Below are 26,414 nucleotides of genomic sequence, written 5' to 3' on the forward strand. Positions count from 1 at the left end.
GCTGACGACATTTTGGATCAAGGTGGGCCTGCATCATATGTCTCTAAACATCATATGACAGGTCGAGTTGAGCCAACATGGCTGACAGGGAAGGACTTTAAAGGCGATTTCCGACTCCATTTTACTTATCTCCAGGCAACAAGACAGATTACAAATGTGTCGCCATGGCTGATATCCCTCCGCGAGAGCTTGCATCAGAATGATGACCGAGTTCATGTCGGTCTAATACAATCCAAATGTTCTGCGCCGTTAGTGTGTAAACGACCACTTCAGCTCTCTTTAGGCATCTCAACACATAAGAAACATAAGTAGATTATTTATGAAATACGACGATTGCTAGATTTTGGGCTGATTTTTAATTTGCGGTCATATAAAAGAGTTCCATCCTGATGTTTACGTAATAAGGTGTTCGCAGTTTGCATTATTATTGACTTGAAGTTATTATACAACTTTACATACAATTAAATTATAATAAAGTAAAACAGATTTTAAAAAATACACAATTAAATTGTCGTTAGACTGCAAGCGTCTAAACTCCACAATCCGCATTCAGTGTATTTATACAGAGTATAAGGTGACAGCTGTAAATACAGTCATTCTACAGCACAATATCATACATCACTGTAACTGTGATATTGATATACTTTGTACATTTCTACACATAGAGTCCTTATTCAACCAGTTTTTGGTCAGATTTCTGCTCGTTTGTTATAGATCATATCATGCCCAGCTTTCAATTTGTTTAAAAAAAAAAATTTTCACTTATGACATGTAATTCCATATGGAATATTAATTTGTTAATTTTGCTGTTAAAATTTTGTTTCCAAAAATGCAAGTACGGTGGTTATAAACTACTTCTAATTCTGAAATCAAATGTTCAGCAATACCTAAAATGTATTTATAATCTGATAAATTGCGTATTAATGTAGGCTGTGTAAACATTTCGTGTTTTAAGTTTATTATAATTTTGATTTTTTTTTCATTGTAATCTGTCTACTGTAAAATGTTGGTGAAAGGAAAAAAAGGTACAGTCGATACTTGAGTTAATCAAGTGCCGACAGTACAGCATTTCTAGATAATTCAGCAAACCCGTTATGACAAGAATCTAATTTAATAAACAATTTTTGTGTTGAAATGTGGACACTGTAATTAAAAAAAATATGACAGGAGGACAAAATATATTTCAGAAACTTTCGCGGGGAAACGAAAATCAGGAAATATTTTTCCTTATATCTTATACTCCGTAATATTAAGATCCAACAAAACGCATGTTTCTTTCGCTCCCAGAAAGTATCATCAAACAGCTTTGTTGGTGTACAATGCGCCTCCGTTCATTGAGTTTAAACCCATGTATGAGCTGCCAGTCATGTTAATGGACGACTGGAGCCCCCTTGCGGGAACGTCCAATTTCTCTGAAAACTAAATTGATATGCCTTTAACAGTTTTGATATTTTATATATTTTTAGAACTAGATGTACACTTACTGAACATTTCGTTTTAGATTTAATATTCCTTACTTAAATATTTACTTGCAGAATAATGAAAAGAGAAAATAGTGTTTTCAGATGTCAGTGTGACCAGGGGAAACGATAAAACACATGTGCAAACTTAATCACAGCCTAATCAACAACACTTACCAATGTAATGCGGGTGTACCATTGTGTATTACTCAATAAAAACAATATCATTTATGACTGTTATTCTAATTTACGATTAATAAATCAATAACACCTTATAAGCTAATAAAGTGAAAGAAATGCAGTTAAAGCAGGGATGATGGAAATCTCAGAATGGAGTAATTTAACAAATAGAACCAAAACATTTTGATTTTATCATGCATATTTTACTAATCATCAGGAAGTATGAAAACCCCTTATTATCACTAGCTAAGCTGTCATATAAAACTTGAGGGTTTTCATCACTTGGCAAATGTCTGTATTGTGGCTCTAGCACCTTCTGCTGGTTGAGAAATGCTAATACAGAAAAAGGCTAGTTCCTGACAGCTTTAGAAACAGACTGCACAGATGTGCTGTGGATTTGCAGATATGCTTTTAATTATAACCTAATGTATATGAATGAAATATCTTGATTCAACTTGAGTAGAAAGAGGAAAACCATGACATTGGCTCCTGCGTCAGCAGCCCCACATGTATGTGTTAATGTGCTCTCAATAATGCTGTGGAGACTGACACAGAAAAGAAGAAACTCTTGAAAAAAGTTATTTTTGTTTTCTTTGTGCACAAAAAGTATTCTTGTAGCTTCATAACATTAAGGTTGAACCACTGATGTCACATAGACTATTTTAACAATGTCCTTTCTACCTTTTGGGGCCTTGAACATGGCAGTTGCATTGCTGTCTATACAGAGTCAGAAAGCTCTCAGATTTCATCATACCTTAAAGGGTTAGTTCACCCAAAAATTAAAATTCTGTCAATAATTACTCACCCTCATGTCGTTCCAAAACCGTAAGATTTCCGTTCATTTTCAGAACACAAATTAAGATATTTTTAATGAAATCCAAGAGCTCTCTGACCCTCCAAAGACAGCAAGGATCCTTCCATGTCAAGGTCCAGAAAGCTACCAAGAACAGTGAGAAAATCAGTGATTCAGTGATCAGTGCGCCATTTTGGAGAGTATCACGATGCATGTGCTCACACATGTCTTCTAAATGTAAACCAAGCACAGTGCAAGTGTATTCTTCGTCAGCAGCATTCTGTTTATATGTGAGAAAAGCACGTCCATGCATCAAGATAATCTCCAAAATGTGGCTAGGCTGACGCAGAGAAGAAGAATTGTTGCATTAAGTTGTTATTTTTGTGCACAAAAAGTATTCTCATAGCTTCATAACATTACGGTTGAACCACTTTTTGGGCCTTGAACATGTCAGTTGCGCTGCTGTCTATGCAGGGTCAGAAAGCTCTCGGATTTCATCAGAAATATCTTATTTGTGTTCTGAAGATGAATAAAGGTCTTACGAGATGACATCTTGTCTTCATGTCAATCAAAGTCCAATCAGCCCATAGTCCTGATTAACAGAAAGGTATTTTTATTTAAAAATTAAAGCTTATACCAATAATACAAGCCATGATATTGTAAACTTAGTCATGTTACATTCTATTTGGATTCAACAGCAGAGGAACAATACGAAAGCAATGAGGCAAATCGAATTTTCAAACCACATCTACTTCACTATAGAACAGGATTAAAATGAAAGCAAAACATTTCTTCTTTTTTTGAGATCGAGGGGGCGGTGCCAAACTTTTCAACCAAAACCACAGGACAATAAATAAGCAGAAAATATTAAAACACTGATCAACACATGGTTTCCTGAAAATAAAAATCTTGAAAATATTTTAAGTGAAATGAAGAAGCAAAATACTCAAATACTCAGGTGGCATTGAAATATATGAGCAATTAAGACAGCCGAGGCACAAGCCTCTGCATTCACATTCATAAAATCAGTATTTCATCTTTGTGCTTGTTTTAGCTTTGTACAGTAGTGCATAAAGACATACTATGCTGGTAGTGAGTCGTTCACGATGATTAAATTAAAATCCATTTAAACATAAAACAGCACACTCTCTTTTAAATATATTAAAAATCACTGTTACATGGATCTAATCCAAGCTAGTTTGGCCCAGGATCTAATTTGTGTGTATGATATAATGATATACTTGTTTACTGGTGCCTGTGTGTCTGTTACTCTTCTCTGGCAACACAGACGGGGCCCGACAGATGGAGTGTTCTGTAGGAAGTGGGGTCCGACTGAGAGTGAGTGGGCAGTGAGCTGGGGGAGGGGTATGACTTCTCTAAACTGCTATATTGGCCCTTCTCTCAGTCTATGAACTGTAACATTGATTCTAACATGAAATCATTTAATGTGACCCTGATCGTGTTTGGTGCATGCATTAAAATAATCAATTAATGAAAACAGGATTCATTTATGTGATCAATGGTGATTAATCTACTAACAGCCTGATTTACTTTAAATTATATTTCCTCACGGTGGATAAATTCACTGACCTAAAACATACAGCCCTGAAAATGACAAGTTTGATGACTTTCTTGGAAATAGAAAACCAGTAAACGGCCATCAGGGCAAACAGCATGTAACAGACACACAGAGATTTGGTTCAACATTTCAAAAACGATTCCTCTAAGGAATGTTCTGATTTGAATACATCTATGCGCCATCCACAGCATTTGTGCCATTATAGTGATTACCTCAGAAAATACTTTTCTAGGTAGATGAACAGTTGCTCCATGCTTACACATAACGTGTGAAAGTGAACGCTTTTACAGGCTACACCAGTCACTGAAAGATTGTCAGCAAGCGATTTTGTCAAAACTCTGACTTTTGTGTTTTTTAAAAGAAAAACACAGTGATAAGTCAAATATTTTCTGTGATAATTGACATAAATGCTGTAAAGAGCTCGTATTTACATTCCTCTAAAGGAGTAAATTAATCATTGTGGATAACAAAAACCTGTTTTCTCACTCACTTGCACCTCACAAGATCAGTTTTGCATCAGTTTCACACTAAGGGACAAGAACTATGTACTCATATGCTGTCTAAGATAAAAGATCTCAGGTGGGAAAAATGTAGCTGTTTGGCTGGATGCAAGGCACAGATGTTTAACATAACTAGCTCCACAAAATGATAGAGATGGATAACATACTCTACCCTTTAAAAATGTGGGGTTAGTAAGATTTGTTTAGCAGGGATGCATTAAATTGATCAAAATAAACAGTAAAGACTTTCACAGTGTTACAACAGATTTCTATTTCAAATAAATGTTGTTCTTTCTACTCATCAAGGATTCCTGAAAAATGTATGTATTGTGGTTTCCACAAAAATACCTAGTAGCACAATAATAAGAAATATTACTTTAGCACCAAATCAGCATATCAGTGATTTCTGAAGCATCATGTGACACTGAAGACTGGAGTAATGGCTGCTGAAAATTCAGCTTTTCCATCACAGGAATAAATAACATTTTCCTTTCTACTGTATTTTTGATCAAATAAATGTGACCTCTGTGAACATAAGGGACTTCCTTCAAAAACAATACAATTTTACAGACCCCAAACTTATAAGTGCTAGTGTGTATACTGCATAATTAAAAATAATAATTTGCAAATCATAAAGTACTTCACTAGTGTTTTGCAGGTATGAAGATTCAGTGTCAGCAGCCCTCTGAAAAGGAAGCAAAAAAAATGGCACAAAATAAAAGGCTAACATGCAACGCAATTAAAGTACGACAAACTGTTCAAAGAAAGGTTGAGTAAGTGAGAGAACAGGTTTTACAGTGGGACTTCAGATTTTTCACTTTAAAAATATATAAATGCTGGTTTCATACATGTATACAATTCCACATGTTGGTGTTAAAACGTCAGTTTTCAAAGTTTGTAAATATAGAATTAGGATTGTTCAGGTTTTGCGATATGGACCAATCACTACAGTCTTTGGCAGTGTAATAACAGCACAAAAACAGAGACAAAACTCTTTCAATAAATAGGACTAATATGTCAGTTCATTAAAAACAAATAATAAAATCACTTACTCAGTACCAACTAAAACACGAAAGCAGTTCTGCAATAATAAAAAGACTATAACAGCAGCGATTAAAGCACGTGAATGAAAGTCATTCTCATTTCTGGCAAACTATCATGAGGCCTTGAACTAACAACACTTAAAAAAAGAAAGAAAGTACAATCTCTTGTGTAACAAGGAGGTGTTTTCAAGCTTCTGTAAACTTCCTAATTTCAGCTCAGAGTAGCCTGGAAGGAAACATCATTTTGAGGACATATGACTAGCCCGAGAACAACTGGAGACAATTAGGGTGGTAGCAGTACTGTCTAAAGAAATTCAGAGGAGAACTTACATTGGTACGTCCAGCTGGATCACATGAGACCGTCGACCGAAGATGCTTATTCCAACAGCAGACACTCCGCTGTATCAGAAGCTTTTGCACATAATCACACACAGATGTCTGCTTGTAATTGAAACATTTCCTTGCTCATAATTAAAAAGAAGTTCAAAATGTACTTGCTCATGCAAACTGCAAGTCTCAGCAAAGCTGTACGAGCTGCCAACTCGGGCAAATACTGATTATACATCGGAACTAATCAGATACGCAGACCCACATATAAACAATGTTAAATGTAACCAGAGTAAAACGAGCTCATCAAATAAACAGAAATTAGCAAAAAACATCACAACTATATATGTCCCATTGTCATGATTTCTGCTATTCATACAAGCTGTGATTTACAAATTTAACATTAGTCGGATACAGTGTTTCGGCATTTTGATACATAAAACCTTGAGGTGCAGCATCAATGCTTTTTAGAGTCCAACTAAAAGGTTTCACACGATATAGCGTCCGACAACACGCAAACCGAAGGCAAAGGTATGCTGAGGGAAAATGTACATCATTCTGTACTTAGATCAGTCTCTGTCCCTCTCTCAGTCTTACCGAATGAGACGAAGACAGGCTGTAACACCACACTGCCTTTAGCTCTGCCTGACAACATTTACACACAACCATACAGACCCCAGTACGAACAGAAAGACACATATTAAGGCCATTTTGTATTAAATGTGGTAGGCTAACCTCTTATAGAGACCGACCACACATCCGGAGTTAAAGTCTGATAATCATCGAACACATAGTAAACATTACCTCTCTCTCTCCTTCTGTTTCTGCGACACACACACACATACATACATACATACTGACGGTTCAGATTGCCAAGAGGTTGATCTTTCAACATGTGAGACACGCAACATTGAGTTGCGACAAATCCTGTAAAAATGTCTTAGCAGTAAAAGGAAAATTGCTGTATTTGTAGGCTCAGAAATTGAAGAGGTCCCTAAACCTAATGTTAAATTTACATCATAAATGGAGGCCTTGGTGTCTGCTTGTTATTATGTTCATACCACTGCATACGCATACAAACATTGTCATGTTTGAGCACTGGTGAGTGTTATTATGTGGGTGATACTTGTGTATGATTTAACTGACCGCTTGTTGTGTTACTGTTATGGTAAAGAATAAAGACAAAGTATATTTAATAACTGATTGGTGTATTGATGTGGGATTTAGTTATTGGAGATTTCTAAAATCTAATATTAGGTATGCTCCTAAAAGACATTCAAACTAAACTTCTGTTGTGTTTGAAGACATGAGACTTGAGGTACTGAGGGTCAGTCCCTGCCTCATGTGTTCGGATGAAGGTCAACTGCTCTGTGAGGAGTGGTGTGAAGGTTGTGCGCTCATGGAGGCTTTACTCTTCTGAGGTCTTCCGAAGCTGTCTCTCGTACAGGCTTAGTACATGATGAACAAACTGATACTGCTCCGCTGTCTGGATCATGCCGCCTCTAAAAGCACAACAACAAAGACATGAGACCCACTGTTAATGTGCTTAATAGCATCCAGCAATCCAACTTAGCACTTAGCAATAGCCTAATGTAACACCAACAGGTCTTGCGAGGATTTTTCTCCATGACTTCAGGTTGGCCCGGATACCACTGAGGCCAAACAGCTAACGTTTATTCTGCTGCTGTCTCCGTACTCACACTGACACTTGTGTTTAAAAGAATGTATAGTAGTGGGGTGTTTCCTCAGAGGAGGCAAGGGAGGCAGTGTCTCCTCAAAATATTGGATGAGAAAAAAATTCAAAGTACAAAAATGAAACAATGCCATTATTACAAAATATAACAATAAAACGTTTATAAATCACTTGTTTTTCTAAAGAAACATTGTCCATGAGTTACAGCGTGAGTCCGCTCTTGCCTCCCCTGAGCCTATTGAGTTTTAACCCAACCCCTAAAGCGTCCGGTGAGTTTGGTGGGGGGTAGCTGAGAATGAATGGGGGAAAGTCACGTGAGAAGAGGCAATGCCTCCATCACGATATGATCAGTTGTGATTGGTACATGTAATAGGTCCCGCTTCGTGTGTTTGTGCACGCTCAGTGTTCATGAATAAGTCTGAATGAGTGATATAATGGCGTTAATGGGAAAACTAATTTAAAAAAGTAAGTAAACAACTCACACACTTACATATAACCACTTTATTACATCAAAATAGACTTAAAATGACATGAAAACATGATTTGTGGGAGTTTTTAGTGAGTAATCAGTTTGGTGAAATTTAAAGTAAATCTCAGTGTCTGTGACCAATATTTACTGAGCTTTGATGGCTGATGATCCGAAAAATTGTAAAATAGTTAACTATTAAAAAAAATAGCTGAACATACGTTCACCAAGATAATATATTGTTTAAAGTGTTACTGCCTTAAATTATTTTTTGGAAAAAAATGTAAAACGCTTAAAAACACTAACTTGATGAGATTCATACTTGTCTTTAATAAATAGAATATTCATTACATTGTTATGTAAAAATATAAAATATATATTTTTTTCTGATAGTTTAAGTAATGTTTATTTAACCAAGAAAATGTGACTGGGACATTAATTCACATTTTATTTAAAAAAAAAAACAGAACACATTCAGAACACCACTGAATAGCACTGGTATAGTATATGTGACCCTGGACCACAAAACCAGTCATAAGGTTAAATTTGACAAAACTGATATGTATACATCACATGAAAGCTCAATAAATAAGCTTTCTACTGATGTATGGTTTGTTAGGATAGGACAATATTTGGCCGAGATACAACTATTTGAAAATCTGGAATCTGAGGGTGCAAAAAAAATCTAAATACTGAGAAAATCACCTTAAAAGTTGTCCAAATTAAGTTCTTAACAATGCATATTACTAATCAAAAATTACATTTTGATATATTTATAGTATGAATTTTACAAAAAAATCTTCATGGAACATGATCTTTACTTAATTTCCTAATGATTTTTGGCATAAAAGAAAAATCTATAATTTTGACCCATACTATGTATTTTTGGCTATTGCTACAAATATACCCCAGCGACTTAAGACTGGTTTTGTGGTCCAGGGTCACATATATGTTTTACCTGTCTAAGCGTAGCTGGCTGGTGGTCTTTAGGATGTCAACCACCCCTTCATTGCTTAGCTGCTGGCACAAGATGGAGGTAGCAATGAAACAACCAGTGCGTCCAATCCCTGCACTATAAGTAGAGAAAATGGTGTTTAAATATATGAGCTTTATCTTTTTACTGTCAATTTTTTTGAGAAGTGTGTGTTACCTGCAGTGGACAATGACAGGGCCACTGTTGGGCGGAGCCTGTTTCCTCACTTCTTCCACTTCCCTAACCAAATCCAAAAGAGGTGGGGCCTTGTCTGGAGTTTTCTGATCTGGCCAGGATGTGTACCAGTACTGTTTGAGAGTGCGCTCCTCACCCTCACTCTACACACATAGACATTTACCAACATGTTAATGCACATTTGCAGTTCACACTGGATGCACACTCTATAAATCTGACCACGATTTGGCTGAGACGAATTTGCAAATCCTACAAGATTCCTCTTATTCAAAGAGTCAACAGTCTTTGATCACTAGTTTAAAGGATTAATTCACCCAAAAATGAAAATTCTGTCATTAATCGCTCCAAACCCATAAGATCTTTGTTCATCTCCGGCATTAATATTAAGATATTTTTTATGAAATCCTAGAGCTTTCTGAACCTCCATTGACAGCAATGCAACTAAATGTTTCGTGGAACTTGGTGGTGGAGACTTATACAGAAGAGAAATTGCTGAATAAAGTCATTATTTTTGTTTCTTTGTGCACAAAAAGTGTTCTCGTAGCTTCATAACATTAAGGTTGAACCACTGATGTCAGATCAACTATTTTAACAATGTCCTTACTACCTTTCTGGGCCTTGATCGTGTGTTGCTGTCTATGCAGAGTCAGAAAGCAGAAAGTGAGTAATTAATGACAGCATTTTCATCATCTTTATACCTGGGATCATGTTTGTACAGTCTAGCAAGCAACAATTGTAAAGGACTTTTGATAAATCATATAGTTTGTACCCTGCTTAACACATGTACACACAGGAACATTTCTAACCTTCTATAGTACTGTGGTGCTGTCCGAATTAATTAAAATCAATCATTAAGACCTTTTTGCAAACCTATTTGACTGAATAGATTAATAGTGATTAATTCACAAATGGTTAATTCTGATTCTAAACAACTGAGCGAAAACACACAACATGACTGCTGAAATATTAACAGGGAAAATGGTTATCAGGTTGGTATAATATAATACTAATATTGGTATATATATTTTACTGGGGCTCATGCTCGAGTGAAAAGGGTCTAGCCAAATTAATAAATGATGCCCATACTAACACATGTACACATTGTTTGATATATCTCTTTAAGATATCTTACACAGATTTTGTGATTAACTACATTTCCTTCAATTATGTGAAACACTGCATTGCTAAGAATATTTGTTGCCATGACAGCCATGCCTCCAGAGGAAACAGTAGAAAACATACTTAGAAGCAAAAAAAGACTGCGCTCAAGCTGGACTTCTCTCTTTCTGTCCCTCTTATCTTTCTTCTCTTTCACACAAACTTAGCTCAGGAGGTTAGACTCTTAGACTGTAAATGTGTGTTATGTATTAATATGTTTATTTGTATTTATGTTTTGTGTTGTTTTACACTGTATGTTGGGACCCCTTGAAAACGAGATTGTACATCTCAAGGGATTATTCCTAATAAATAAATAAGTATAAGATAATAAAAAAGTACTGTAAACTGTAAAAAAAACACTGAATAAAAAAGTGATGGCTTTTAAACATAGCACTTAATCTGCATTACTCAAGTTTCACTTTGTTCTCTGAATTCAACTTCAGAGGGTGCGAAATATGATACAGTCAGTTGTCTTGTCTTTCATTGGCTGTAAACAAATTCAGTGTTACTGCAATGTTGTAATGCAATATTAACCAGTAGGTGGCGCTGTCACTAAACTGCAGTGTTACCCTCAGGTCATGGTCACAATGACATATGCCACATTTTATTTTAACAGACCAAAACATTACCAAAATGCAGCCTTCCTATTATTAACTTTGTTTTATCGTAACTTTAAAATGTGTCAAAAATCTACTCTTTCAGAAGGTATCATTTTGCCAAATTTAATAATAAAAATAAAAAACACAATACATACCATGGTGCTTGGCAACCAATAAAATATATATACAAAACATTCTCTGTTAACTGTTAAAGGGATGGTTCACCCAAAAATGCTTACCCCAGGGCATCCAAGATGTAGGTGACTTTTTTTCTTTAGTAGAACACAAACGAAGATTTTTAACTCAAACTGTTGCAGTCTGTCAGTCGTATAATGACAGTCAATGGTTACCAAATCTTTAAGAGTAAAAAAAAAAAAAAACCATACACAGACAAAACCCTGTGGCTCATGATGATACAGTGAGGTCTTGAGACACATAGAGATCGGTCTGTGCAAGAAACTGAGCAGTAATTATATCATTATTTACCTATGATCCACCGGAACGTTCAGCTGTGTGGAGCGCGTTCACATCAGCCACATGCGACACGTCAATGTTAGTTGGTGAAAAGTCAACACTCCCAGATGAGTTCACACAAGGCAACGTAATCTTTTAGTTTTTAATCGGTTGCCAGAATCAGGATATGCACAGGTAATTACCATTTTGAGAGGCCAATATGCACTATGTAAACAATGAGTGACTTGTACCCATGGCAGATTGTTTCCGCGTGTGAATGTACTATGGCAGATCACGTTGGCGCATCACGTGCCGGCTGTTGTGAATGAGCTCAGGAGAGTAGAACATTGCGGTGGATCATAGGTAAATAATGATATAAATACTGTTTAGTTTTTTGCACAGACCGATCATTTTGTGTGTTAAGACCTCAATGTATCGTCACAAGCTGCAGGGTTTAATTTGGTTTTGTCTGTGTATGTTTTTCTACTCTTAAAGATTTGTTAATCATTGACTGCCATTATATGACTGACAGACTGCAACAGTTTGAGTTAAACATTTTCGTTTGTGTTAAGAAGTTTTGTTTCCCTAAGCTGTCACCTCAAGGTAGTTTCACACCCCTCTCAGCTCGTCAGCCCCAAGCTCCACCCACCCAATCGTAAGCCAATCAGAACTGTCTTAACATGGCTTTATTAGCTGCACCTGTGCCCACAGCTTGCACCCTTTGTTACATGTGGCTGAACTCTGCAGAGGACTGAGCTTTGTTCCTCATTGTATTTTTCCTACGTGTGCGTACTTGAACATGTAAGTGTTTGTTTTGACTTGAGTTTGACCTAAAAGGTGTTTCATGCTTGTTATGTTCTGTTTAGTTATTTGTTTCATTGAAATTGTTGGTTACTGAAGCTTTGTATTTCTGTCCCCCTGTAGAAACCACACGCACAAACTCTTTGTATACGAATCCTCCTTGCTTGTGCAAATAAAGAAAGTTAAATGGGATGTGAATAGACTGTTCTTCTGCTGTTCTTACCGACAGCCCCACTGGCTTCAAGCTAGCTCCCTAGGCATTCCTGCTAATTCCTGAGAACTCCTTTTCATGGTCCTTCGAGCCGGAACGTCATTGATGATCAGTGGACATGTCTAGTCACTCCCTGCCCTCATTGTCTCTGCATGAGCGCCCACGAAAAGCAGCAACCTCTTCATTCTGCAGATATGCCTGGTACAGGTCCTAATTATCAACCCTGGAGAAATGAGTCTGAGGATGATTCAGAGGAGCCAGAACCATCTATGGAGGAAGGCACTCAGGAGGGCATTCCATATTCTCCACGTTCTCACTCACCTGTTCCATCTGAGAGAGTACTAACCACTGAATGCCAAAATACTTCTCCAATAGCTCCTGTTCCTGATGCTCAGACGGCACTACTAAAGCAACTGATAGAAGAAGTAAGAAATCAGGGGAAATTAATCCAGCAATGTATGCTTAAGAGTAGTCCTCCTCTTCTGCCTCAGCAACAACTTCCTTCTCCTGGAAGCCATGCACTTCCTACCCAATCTAAGCCACAGTTGTTGCAGCTCACGCATCCTTCTGGTCATATCCAGTTTCCTACTGCATCTCACCACCTTTAGCCAGTAGTAACACTACAATCCTCTCAGATTACAGGTAACCATAGTCCTCCTCGACTTCAGGTGCAGCTTCCTGTAAGCCATGCCTCTCTTGTCCAACCTGAGCCTCAGCCCTTGCAGCCCATGCACCCTTCCAGTCATGGTCAGTTTGCTGCAACATCTCAAGTACCGGCCTCATATCACCCCATCTACCCAGCCTATACACTGCCAAGTCAACCACTGCCTGGTGTTATGTCTTACTCCGCTCAGCCAACGAGCAATGTGCAACCTCACCACCTGACATATGCTCCCCCTTTAAGTCATCTAGTTCCTCCAACTGCCCCCCTGCAGTCAAGCTATAGGAGGGTAGAAGGTCCTTCTTTTCCTGATCTCACTAGGGAGGACGAAAGCCAGTACTTGATGTTAAAGGGATAGTTCACCCAAAAATGAAAATTTGATGTTTATCTGCTTACCCCCAATGCATCCAAGATGTAGGTTACTTTGTTTCCTCAGAAAAACACAAACGAAGATTTTTAACGAAAACCGGTGCAGTCTGCCAGCCTTATCATTGACCTGGATGGGCACCAGACCTTTAAAAGTAAACAAAAACATGCACAGACAAATCCAAATTACACCCCGCGGCTCGTGACGATACATTGATGTCTTAAGACACGAAACGATCGGTTTTTGTGAGAAACTGAACAGTATTTATATCATTTTTTACCTTTGATACACAGCCACATCCATCTGTCTTGTGCATCAGTCACGTCACATTAGCACGCGCTCTAGCGTAGAATACGCAAACGTCGTAAGGGGAAATCGGGGAAAAGTCCCGGATGAGTTTGCGCAAACTAACGTAATCTTTTAGCTTTAAATCGGTTTAAACAATCAGGATACGCGCAAGTAATTACCATTTTGAATAGCCGCTATACACACAATCTCTGTGCACTGTGTAAACAATGAGTGTCGTATACAGGCGACAGATCGCTTCCGGCGTTTGCGTATTCTACGCTAGAGCGCGTGCTCATTTGACGTGACTGATGCCAAACTCGTGCACATGACAGATGGACGTGGCTGTGTATCAAAGGTAAAAAATGATATAAATACTGTTCAGTTTCTCACAAAAACCGATCGTTTCGTGTCTTAGGATATCAATGTATCATCACGAGCCGCGGGGTGTAATTTGGATTTGTCTGTGCATGTTTTTGTTTACTTTTAAAGGTCTGGTGCCCATCCAGGTCAATGATAAGGCTGGCAGACTGCACCGGTTTTCGTTAAAAATCTTCGTTTGTGTTTTTCTGAGGAAACAAAGTAACCTACATCTTGGATGCATTGGGGGGTAAGCAGATAAACATCAAATTTTCATTTTTGGGTGAACTATCCCTTTAAAGATGGCCCTATCCAACTTGTTAGATCCAGGAGAGTCAGAGCAGTATAAATACCACATCTTATTGGATCATCTAAAGGTAGACCAGGCAAGAAGACTTGCGTTGGCTTATGTTTATGCCCCAGATCCTTACACTCAAGCTGTACGGGCCCTTGATGAGCGTTATGGTCAACCTAGACAACTTGCTTTGAGGGAGCTTCGAGCTATTATGGAGATGCCTGCTATCCACATGGGTGATGGTAGAGCCCTAGCCCAATTTTCCCTTAGAGTTCAGGCATTAGTTGGCCTCCTCCAGTCCATGGGCTCTGAAGGGCTCGCTGAACTTACCTGTGGTTCACATGTTGAGCGGCTTTTAGAGAAGCTTCCTCATGAACAGTTCTGCCAGTTTAAGAGATGTATAAGTTTGAGTAGATCAGGTTCCCTTACCTATAACCTCCTAGATTTTTCCAACTGGCTACAACAAGAAGCCCGTTGTCAGCCCAGAAGGGAAAGAATAACTCCGCCTATGCGGCAGAGGCTTCCACCCTTTCACCCAGTAAGTGGTACAACTGTACTCTATGGTGCTAAAACTACCTCACATGTGACCTCTTCTAAAGCCCAAGTTGCTCCACTTCAAGTTACTCCGCCTCTTCCCAACACCTCATCTAAACGATGCCCTGTGTGTGCTTATTGCAGCTCTGCTGAACATCATGTTAGTAAGTGTGGTGATTTCCTCCAACTCACCAAAGACCAGAGAGCTAACTGGATCAGGGAACAGAGACGTTGTTGGCGATGTGCACGAGATCACTATGCGAATGAATGTGATCTGAAGGGGCGCTGCAGTCAGTGTAATGGGAATCACCTACACATCCTATGCACCATTAACCAGAGGCAAGTGCAGAATTTATGTCTTGACCATCCTAGTGATTGCAATAAAGTATTACTGAAGGTAGTTGAAGTGACCCTGCACAATGGAAACCAGTCCATAGACACTTATGCCTTACTGGATGATGGGTCCGAAAGAACTCTCCTCCTGCACCCTGCTGCCCAAGCACTCCAGTTAAAAGGGAAACCTGAGAGTCTGAAGCTAAGAACTGTGAGACAGGATGTTCAGACTCTTCATGGAGCTATGGTATCCTTTACCCTCACTCCTAAAGCTCATCCAAATAAGTCCTATGTCATTAGTCAAGCCTTCACTGCTGATCAATTATCCTTGTCCGAACATTCTCACCCTGTAAAATCTCTCCAGCGACGCTATCCTCACCTTCGTCAGCTTCCTCTTCAACAGCTTAATAAAGTCAGACCCTTACTCCTTTTAGGGGCTGATCAAACTCACCTGATTACCCCAATGCAACCAGTGAATATGGGACCTCCTGGAGCCCCTGTAGCAATCAAGACCCGGCTTGGCTGGACACTGCAGGGTCCTGTAAGAGATCTCACTTATTTGCCCTCCACTCACTTTCATTATATCTCCTTTAAGTGCATACCTGATGACATCTGCCACAGTGTACAGAAGCCATTGCAGTTGGATGCACTACCTCAGACAAGTATGAAAGCGGTGGTTCAGTCTAAACCGGATCAAGAGGCAATGCATCAGCTTGAGACCCAAACTATCAGAATACCTGCAGATGGCATCCTATGTCCATACTCCTCCATCCCTGACCTCAGTCAATTTGTCACCTTCCAAGACCCCCTTGACTGTATGGCTACCTCCCTTCATGGGGCGGCAAATCCTCCATCAGCAGAAAGCTACTGTGATGCAGAGTCGGACATCTTGAGACAAGATCAGATGGATTCGTTTAGAAATGATTTGGCCTGCCTTCAAATCCAAACGCCCCTTCTACCTTCAAGCCCTAAGTTTGACCCAGCATCAGGGCTCATTTGGGTATGTGAAAAGTTAAGTAAGAGTAGTGATTTACTCCCTGATGTCATTTATCCTGCCTCTGACAGAGGTACCAACTTTGTTGTAGGCAATAAAGAACTACTGGAAGCTTATCAATCCCTAACCCCTAACCTTCAGGCAACTCTGGTCAAGCAGAAGATTAAAACTCGAGGCATTCTACATTCCAAGCCTTTAGGCTACGTGCCATCTGACATTGTTGATCCTGACCCTGTGACATCTAACTTGCTGCTGATGGGGCGGCATGATACTTCCCTTCCTCTCGTAACATACCCAGACTCTGAGCTGTACAGGCACCGTCAATGGCATTATAGTCAAATCATTTCTGATCATTTTTGGGTTCGTTTCCTCAGGAATTGCCTCCCCTCTCTTCAGGCCAGACGGAAATGGAGTACCGACAATCCTAACCGGCAACCTAACCCGGTTGTCCTGATTCTCAATCTTCAACTTCCTCGATCCCAGTGGTCAGTGGGCAAAGTCTTCTCCCTCCTTCCCAGCAAGGATGGCCGTTATAGGGTTGCTGATGTCCAAGCCAAGGGCAGGATATACACAAGGCCCATTACCCACCTTATACCTCTCCCTATACCTGATCCCCCCTGAATTGTCAAATTTGCATTACAAATTTGGGGGCGGCTGTTAAGAAGTTTTGTTTCCCTAAGCTGTCACCTCAAGATAGTTTCACACCCCTCTCAGCTCGTCAGCCCCAAGCTCCACCCACCCAATCGTAAGCCAATCAGAACTGTCTTAACATGGCTTTATTAGCTGCACCTGTGCCCACAGCTTGCACCCTTTGTTACATGTGGCTGAACTCTGCAGAGGACTGAGCTTTGTTCCTCATTGTATTTTTCCTACGTGTGCGTACTTGAACATGTAAGTGTTTGTTTTGACTTAAGTTTGACCTAAAAGGTGTTTCATGCTTGTTATGTTCTGTTTAGTTATTTGTTTCATTGAAATTGTTGGTTACTGAAGCTTTGTATTTCTGTCCCCCTGTAGAAACCACACGCACAAACTCTTTGTATACGAATCCTCCTTGCTTGTGCAAATAAAGAAAGTTAAATGGGATGTGACTAGACTGTTCTTCTGCTGTTCTTACCGACAGCCCCACTGGCTTCAAGCTAGCTCCCTAGGCATTCCTGCTAATTCCTGAGAACTCCTTTTCAGTTTGTGTTCTACTGAAGAAACAAAGTCACCAACATCTTGGATGCCCTGGGGGTAAGCAGATAAGCATCAAATTTTCATTTTTGGGTGAACTATTTCTAAGTTAACACATTAAGACTCCTTTAGTTATTAGTTTGCATAGAAAACAGTAAAAATGCAACTCAACTTAAACATCCTGGACATAATCACATGATGCATCAAACTCAAACCTGTTCCTCGCAATAAAAACTCTTCTATGTTTACACACACACACACACACACACACACACACACACACACACACACACACACACACACACACACACACACACACACACACACATTCAAACACAAAACAAACCTTCACAGTGAAAATCCTTAGACTGTAGTCATCTGCCTGGATGACCTGTTTGACAGTGATTTCGATACCTTCACAGATGACACTGTCCTCTGGCCAGTATTCTGTGCATTTCTGTGGGACACACACACACACACACACACACACACACACACGTTTAAGACAAATTCTGTTCATGATTCATGAACTCACTAAAATTCACCTAAATATTCCAAGGCACGTAAAGAGTCAAAATAAACCCCAATCTTTACCTAATAGTCACCTAAAGTTTGTTACCTAAAGTTACAAAAAGCATTTTGGAACATAAGTGGTTTGATGTTCAGCCTGTGTCTGTGCTCAGTATCAAATAGTGACAGCGCTAGTGGTTGGACAAGAACAATTTTGTGGTAATTCAAGCTTGCATAACCCTGATAATTAATGAGAGTAATAATTAAAATATCTCAAAGATGTTTAATTGAAAGACTGATTCATCAAAGTCATGTGATATGTGTGGATATACAGACCTCATTTTTTTCTTCAATGTTGGTGATCATGACAATAATGGGACAGCGCTCCTGCCAAACCATCCTCCAGAAATCCCCCACTGTGTTTACAGTCGGACCCTGTGTAGCGATGTACGCCTTTTCTTTCCCTCCATAGCCCTAAAGGAAAAAAGCAAAATTGAAACAAAGAAGCAAATTTTAAAAACCATATACACTCTTAAAAATAAAGGTGCTTAACGATGCCATAGAAGAACCTTTTATGTCTAAATGGTTCCATAAAGTACCTTTAACATCTGAAGAACCTTTCTGTTTCACAAAAGGTTCTTTGTGGCTAAATTCTTCAGATTATAAAAAGTTAAGAAAGAGAGATGGTTCTTTAAAGAACCTTTGACTGAATGGTTCTTTGTGGAATCAAAAATGGTTCTTCTATGGCATCGCTGTGAAAAACCTTTTAAAGCACCTTTATTTTTAAGACTGTATGGCTGATTAGAAAGCCTTTACTTTTAGCCTATAGCATTTCTATGTGATCAGAAATAGTGCATACACCTGCAAAATCGCATAAAATTGTGAAACATTTTACAGTCTCCTAAAACTGTAAAACCATAAAAGACATAAAGAAGCTTTACTTAGCTAAAAATGTAAAAAAATAAATAAAAAAAAACCTTAGGCCTTTTACATTTATTACATTAATTTAAAGGACAAATGACAATGTTACAGAAATACTGCAAAAATAAATCCAATGCTAATTGATTAAAGGGATAGTTTACCCAAAAATGAAAATTCTGTTATTAATTACTCACCCTCATGTTCTTCCAAACCCGTAAGACCTTTGTTCATCTTCAGAACACAAATTAAGATATTTTTAATGAAATACCAGAGCTTCATAACATTAAAGGAACACTCCACTTTATTTGGTAATGGGCTCATTCTCCAACTCCCCCCGAGTTAATAAGTTGATTTTTATCGTTTTGAAATCCATTCAGCCGTTAAATATCGAAACTCGTTGGTCATTTTTGAACGCGATGCTATTGGTCTAATAGGATTCAATGATCTATGCTAAGCTATGATATCGGCAGAACAGGAGAACGGCTGAATGGATTTCAAAACGGTAAAACGCAACTTATTAACTCGGGGGGGAGTTGGAGAATGACCCTATTTCCAAAAAAGTGGAGTGTTCCTTGAACCACTGATGAATAGTCACATGGACTATTTTATCAATGTCCTTACTACCTTTCAGGGTCTTGAATGTGTCAGTTGTGTGGCTGGCTATGGAGGGTCAGAAAGCTCTCGAATTTCATACAAAAATATCTTAATTTGTGTTCCGAAGATGAACGAAGGTCTTATTAATGACAGAATGTTTATTTTTGGGTGAACTACTATATCTAATTTTTTTTAATATTTTTTCATCACAAACTAATTTGTTCAGAAAACAACCTAAAAACTACATCAACAAGCAAAATAAGACTTTCATATGATACTAACACACACTCACCTTCAAATAATTAGCGTTGATGTAGGTGCCGAGAAAATCACCTTCCTCTTTTGCTTTTAAGCAAACTCTGCTATGTGTGTCTGCAATTTAGAGGTAAGATCTTACAAATACAAAGACATGCCAATATCATCAATAACAAACCTCTTTAGCCATTTCCACATTTTACTGTACACAGAGTATTATACACACTTGGTAGTATGGTTTTGTAGCGATTCTTCCTCACCACGCCAGGAAAATTATATTCTTTTGGATCCACGAAGTTCATGGGTGTTTCCTGTTTCCAAAAGAATCACAAGATGAGAAGTCGTGTCATGTTACGATCGCTGTTTTATAGCATACATGGATGAGTGATACTCACATAGAACTCGGCCTGTAGTACAGCGTCGTCCAGTGCGCGCTTGTGCAGCTCCTCGGGGGTGAGCAGGTTGGATGCGTTCTGCAGGTATTCCTGTGTGCTCTGCTCTCTAGGGGACAGCAGCGCTCCATAGGGCTCTGTAGTACCAGGGGTGCACATGTCCAATGTCAGCGACACGTTAGATCCTCTCCTGGAAATCACAACACCGTTTGTTTGATGTCCCCAGTGTAAAACAATGTGATTTCAGACGCATTAAGGGTTTTTCAAAGGTTTTTCTATATTAAAACTTGTAAAATAAGTATGAACAGGTCACAGCTACTTTGACTACTTTACTTTTTTTTAAATTTTATAGTCTCTGTTTTTTTTTTGCACTTCAGAATATGAAATTCATCTGTTGTTGAAATATTTATTTAAAGTTGCGTTTAAAAATTAAACAACTGCTTTTCAATGTTTAATGATAATACAAGTGGATAGCCTTTCCATCATCACCACTTCTGTATTTATGATTCTTTTCTCATTAATATATTCAGCACAGTCACATTAAACACTGAATTGAACTGTCAAAGCCATCATAGAATATTCTAAAAGCAAACAACTAATAATTTATAGGATGTAATATACATTAAATGCAAAGCATCCAGATGTGAGATTTTCGTACCTTTCCTGCAAGCCCACGGGTTTGACAGTGAGAGTGGTAGGGTCAGCTTCGGTCTTCATGTCCATAAAGCAGTCAAACACAGGCGTCTCCGGAACAGCATCCAGCTCGTAGAAATCCTCCTGTTTAGCATCTGTCCATTCTGAATATGTAAAGGAGGGCTGCCTGCTCATGGACTGACGACGGTCGTCAGGGAAGCAAGATGGGTTGCCAGGCACCAGGGTTTTAATGCAGAACAGCGTCTGTTGTGACAGCAAGAGGGGGGAAAAAGGAAAGTTCAAGCTTTACACAAAGGAATGAGTGCATGTTCATTTTAAATCAGCTGCAGCGACACTTATTTATTAAGTTATGGTATAAACAGGCTAAACTACAGCTTTGAGTAAAAAAAAAAAAAAAAAACATTTAGAACATACTCACTCCAGTACCGAGGATGACTACACCTAAGAAGAGTGTGGCTATGAGGGGCAACAAGCTTTCCACCCTCCATATCTCCATCTGCAGACAATGAGCGACATGATAAAATCCTCTTTCGCATCAGTGTTTTTCTTTCTGTTTTGACAGAGAAGATATTTGGGACCCTGTCTGTGAAATCCAGGCTAAAGTCTCAAAATATAATTATGAGATAACAAGCATCAAAGTTTGATTTCAGCCATTCATTTCAGTATGATTTCAATCTTTGACATGGCCTTGCTTAGTCAATATTAAAGATATCAAGGTTACATTTTCACTGAATGTTCTTTACCTTATGAAGGATGATTTTATGTAGAAAACAGTAAATAAAAAAGAATGACTTTAGGTGGGTTTTCACAGCCAGGGTCACATTTCAGTTCTAGCTCCGTCACCTGTTGATCATAGGCATCACTGGTGGAGAGAATGTACTGAAGGAGATCCAAAACTTTATGTGCTGCTGGAAAAGCCCTGTATCCATTCAGCATGTAAAGCACCCACAAACCCTGAACACATTAACAAAACACACTTATTATCACACACACAGCCTTCAAAAGACAACAGTGACTTCCACATCAACAACTAGGGATGGCAAAGAAAGATATGAGACATTGGATATGAATCACTAAACATGTTACACCAAAAGTGTAATTTCAAATTAATAAACGATTATTGTTTCGCAAAAACACTACTGTTCAAAAGTTTGGATGCGCAAGATTATTTTAATGTATTTGAAATATGAATGGAAGCCCATTTCCACCACTAAATAAAAAATAAAAAAGGGAATTTCCACATTTTATTTCACAATTCTGATCTTTTCTTCTCAATTGCGAGTTTACGTATCATGACTTTTTTTTTCTCAGAATTGTGATATAAACTCACAGTTGCAAGTTATAGAGTCAGTATTGCGTGATATAAACTCAATGGCAAGCAAAAACTCACAATTCTAGGAAATAAAGTCAGAATTGCAAGATATAAACTCAGAATTGCAAGGAAAAAGTCAGAAATGTGAAATACAAATTCACGTTTGTGAGAAAAAAGTCAGAATTCTGACCTTTTCTTCTCAATTGCGAGTTTACGCATTATGACTTTTTTTAAATTGTAATATAAACTCGCAGTTGCAAGTTATAGTCAGTATTGCGTGATTTAAACTTGCAATTACAAGAAAAAAACTGAATTGTGAGATTTAAACTTACAATTCTGAGAAATAAAGTCAGAATTGCAAGATATAAACTCGTATAAATACAAACTAGCATTTGAGAGAAAAAGTCTCTCAATTTTGACTTTATTTCTCACAATTGAGAGTTAATATCCACTATTCTGACCATTACACAATTCTGAGAAAAAAGTTACATTTGTGAGTTTGTATCACACAGTTCTGAGAAAAAAAAGTCGGAATTGTGAGATGTAAACTCGCAATTGAGAGAAAAAAGTCAGAGTTGTGAGATAAAAACTTGCAATTACCTTTTTTAAGATATTTAATTCAGTGGCGAAAACAGGCTTCCATACTTACACTCAACACGGCTGAATTAAATCATTGAAATTTAAAATAAATATTTTCTATTACCATGTATTTTAAAATGTAATTTATTCCAATGAGGGAAAATCTGACTTTTCAGCAGCCTCCAGTCTTACTCCAGTCTTCAGTGTCACATGATCCATCAAAAATCATTCTAATATACAGATTACGACAAAAAGACTGTGGAAACCATAATACATTTTTACAACATTCTTTGATGATTGGCAAGTTCAAAAGAACAGCATTTGTTTGAAATAGATACCTCTTGTGACATTAAATTACTTTATTATCACTTGATCAAGTTTATGCATTAATTTTATTTGCATTAAGTATATTGCTGAATAAAAGTATTCATTTCTTTAAAAAATAAAAAGTACTAACCCCAAACTTTTGAATGGTAGTTTATGTGTACATTATATATAAGTCTTGCACAGCTGTTTGCTGGTTTGTCAGACAGGAAGGCATGTGGTGCAGTTATTGACTGTAGGGTCGATCACAGCAGACCCCAGAACAGCCTGTTTTTCTATGCTTATATGCACAAACACATTCAAACACAGAGACATTCAACACCACAACTATTTTAATGTCCATTTACATGACAAAAACCTTTTTGAAAATAAAATATTCCCGGTTACAAAAAGCCAAAATTATTTAGCTTTTGCTTAAAAGAGACAGTATTCTTGTAGCTTCATAGGAATAAACCACTGATGTCACATGGACTATTTTAACAAAGTCTTCGCTACCTTTCTGGGCCTTGACTGCGTCAGTTGTGTTGCTGTCTATGCAGAGTCAGAAAGCTCTCGGATTTCATCAAAAATATCTTAATTTGTGTTCCAAAGCTCTTACGGGTGAGGGTGAGTAATTAATGACAGAATTTTCATTTTTGGGGAAACCATCCCTTTCAGCTGAAAAGCCAAATTTGCCACTTAGACAAAACCAGAACACAGGCATAACTGAAACACTCTCACACATACAGCCATAAAAATTTACATCCACATCTGCATAAAGTGTGATATGCATGTGTTAAGGAGTCATATTTTAATTAATTAAGAAATGTGCATAAACTCACTGTGAGTTGAGACAGTGTGTACAGCAGGAGGAAAGCACCAGCTGTAACACTTGCTTTCAATACTCTCTCCCACAGAGCAAGCCCAACCCCTGGCAGGGGATCGTGAGTAAGTGGGGTGGCACTCTCCTGCTCTTTGGGTGCGTCCTCTCCAACAGGGGCTTCTGCCATGCTGCTCTTGAAACGTCCTGTCTTTAAACAGCTGAAACAGACAGAGGCCAAAGATAATAAAATGTGTCTAAAAATGTATGGCAAAAGCTAAATAAACGGCTAATTTAGTGCAAGCAAGCAGCAATGGCAGCAATGCAGCTGAATCTAATCACAGAGTAGTACACTACGGCTTCTGCAGTACAGTCTCATAATTCATGGCATTGCTGTGGGAGGAATGACACATTTAGAGGTGGACTATGCAAATGAGACAGTGCAGCGGACATAACGCTAACATGGGGTGTTATGCCATATACAGTGTGAACAGCACTGTAGCAGTCTTATCACAGGATCCATAATGATTAGCATTAAGAAAAAGATTTGAGCAGCAGTGAGCGACGTTATTCTAATTACATTACATTCACCATCTAATTTTGCATGATTACTGTTAGTCTGCTGCTTTATTTTTTATGCATTACATGAGAACTGTTGACCGTATGGAATCATATTCTTTTATCAGGTTTCAAAGCATGGTCTGAACTCTGAAGTCAGCTCATTTAAACCGAAATGCTCCCACATCATTTGAGAGTTACTGCTGATCAAATTTTTATCACTTTCTTTCTTTTTTTCACAGCAGAAATGCTTACGAGACAATGTGTTTAATATTTAAACACTTCGCTGTGCACTGATAGCGACTATCGCTTTTCAAAAATTAAAGGTGTACAATATCACTGATTTGTCAAAGTTAAAGCAGTTTCAGCAGGATTTCAACAGAGATTCAACCATGAACAAACCAGCCAATATAATAATAAATCCACGATTCACAAATCCATGCAATAATGAAAATGGAACCTAATAATCAATACTTTCCAGTAGTCAACTGCTTCGCTGGAAGGTTGTATAGATACTAAATTAAATTTAAAAAGTACCTACAATGCTTTACGTTGATAAATAATATGTAAATACTTGTTAAATTAGGAAAATAAAAATGTATTTGTGATCGCGTTTACAGTTTTGTCATATGTTAAAGTACTAGAGAATAGTTATGTACAGATTTTGACATTAATGTTTGTGCTAAATTGTGACAATTTTAATTTTTAAATTATGACAAAGCTTTTTTTTTTATTAATTCAGGTAAATGTAAATATTTTTGTTTTTAAAAATATATTTTTGATTCGAAAAGAAGTCCAGTAAAGTTAAAAAAAAATATTTATTTTTTATATTTTCTTTGTAAATCATGAAACTTCATGTAAAAAAAATGTGTCCTGCATTTTCATGTCACTACTGAAACAGTTCATGTTTTAGTCCATTTTCTGATTTAAACTACACTCCTACATTTATGATCATGAAATATTCATGTGTGTCTCTCTCTCTCATAGCTACATGATGAGATATGCCCCATCATTTTGAGGTAAATGTGTTCAAAATGATGAAAACTCTGTGTGTAACTTTAAGGAACTTCACTACCAAACACCATTTTTCTATAATTAAACATACTTTTCTTGGGAGTTATTCCATGAAATTTTATTTTTATATTTGTACCACTGTGCTAGCTTATGTCCTGATTAGCATCTTTGAGCTAGGCTCGAAAGTATCTAAAATTGTCAAAAAGTGAAAAAGGGAACAAATAATCCTATATTTGGGGGAAATAAACAAAGTTTTAGTACAAATATGCAAATTTTAGTATGTTTTTTATTTAGAGTTTTAGTGTGTAAAAATTCTGTAATGTGATAAGGTCGCTACCAAAACATTACTGTCACTACCGAAAATGTACTGTCACGACTGAAACGTGGGATGTTTAGTCAAATAATAGTATACTGAAGTATACTGAATTATCAAATAAGATGTTATGATAGTTTTTGGTTCAATGTATATTTACAGTAATAAATCCTTAAGTTTGAAATCAGTATTATCAACTTTACGCCTTTTACAAAGAAAAATTAGAATCAAAATACAACAAATCTCATAGATCACACTTAAATATTTTAATATTTGTGATTGTTATTGGTTTACCTCTGAAAACTTTTTAATAAAATAAAAAAATATATATTTACAAAGTAGATGTAAAACAAAATCTTAATAGGTCAATGTTACCATTCTTATTAAATTATATATTACTGTGTTTTAATTGTGACAAATTTGGGGAGAGGACAAATATTCCAAAACGTTTTGAAACAATATGAGAATTAACTGCACAACTACTAGAAATGTGCATCTTTCCAAGATTTTTCTAACTCTGACTTTGGACCAATTCTGTAGAATGGCCCATATATAATATACACTGTAAAAAGTTTGCTGTAAATTTTACAGTAACTTACTGGCAGCTGGATGCCAGTAAGTTACTGTAAAAATGTTTACAGTATTATTACTGTAAGTGCATTTACAGTACTAAAAGGTATTTACTGTAATTTCATTTACAGTATTTTTACTGTAATTTCATTTACAGTGTTTTTACTGTATCTTCAATTACAGTAT

At 37.5% G+C, this 26,414-nt stretch overlaps 1 protein-coding gene across 1 annotated transcript in view; it reads right to left on the reverse strand.

Moving 5' to 3' along the window:
• Window positions 1-3,023: 3,023 nt before the first annotated feature.
• Window positions 3,024-26,414, reverse strand: part of ptpn5 (protein tyrosine phosphatase non-receptor type 5) — a 34,867-nt gene continuing 11,476 nt past the window's right edge. The window contains exons 4-15 of the mRNA XM_073835995.1: window positions 23,796-23,994; window positions 21,603-21,713; window positions 21,178-21,255; window positions 20,764-21,002; window positions 20,109-20,295; window positions 19,940-20,024; window positions 19,751-19,830; window positions 18,280-18,417; window positions 17,780-17,890; window positions 9,192-9,352; window positions 9,000-9,113; window positions 3,024-7,384 (exon numbers count right to left, since the gene is read on the reverse strand). Coding sequence (XP_073692096.1) covers window positions 7,291-7,384; window positions 9,000-9,113; window positions 9,192-9,352; window positions 17,780-17,890; window positions 18,280-18,417; window positions 19,751-19,830; window positions 19,940-20,024; window positions 20,109-20,295; window positions 20,764-21,002; window positions 21,178-21,255; window positions 21,603-21,713; window positions 23,796-23,963 — 1,566 coding nt within the window. The 5' untranslated portion in view covers window positions 23,964-23,994 and the 3' untranslated portion in view covers window positions 3,024-7,290. The remainder of the gene's footprint in view (window positions 7,385-8,999; window positions 9,114-9,191; window positions 9,353-17,779; window positions 17,891-18,279; window positions 18,418-19,750; window positions 19,831-19,939; window positions 20,025-20,108; window positions 20,296-20,763; window positions 21,003-21,177; window positions 21,256-21,602; window positions 21,714-23,795; window positions 23,995-26,414) is intronic.

This window comes from Garra rufa, chromosome 3 (genome assembly GCF_049309525.1).
Source record: "Garra rufa chromosome 3, GarRuf1.0, whole genome shotgun sequence".
NCBI lineage: Eukaryota > Metazoa > Chordata > Actinopteri > Cypriniformes > Cyprinidae > Garra > Garra rufa.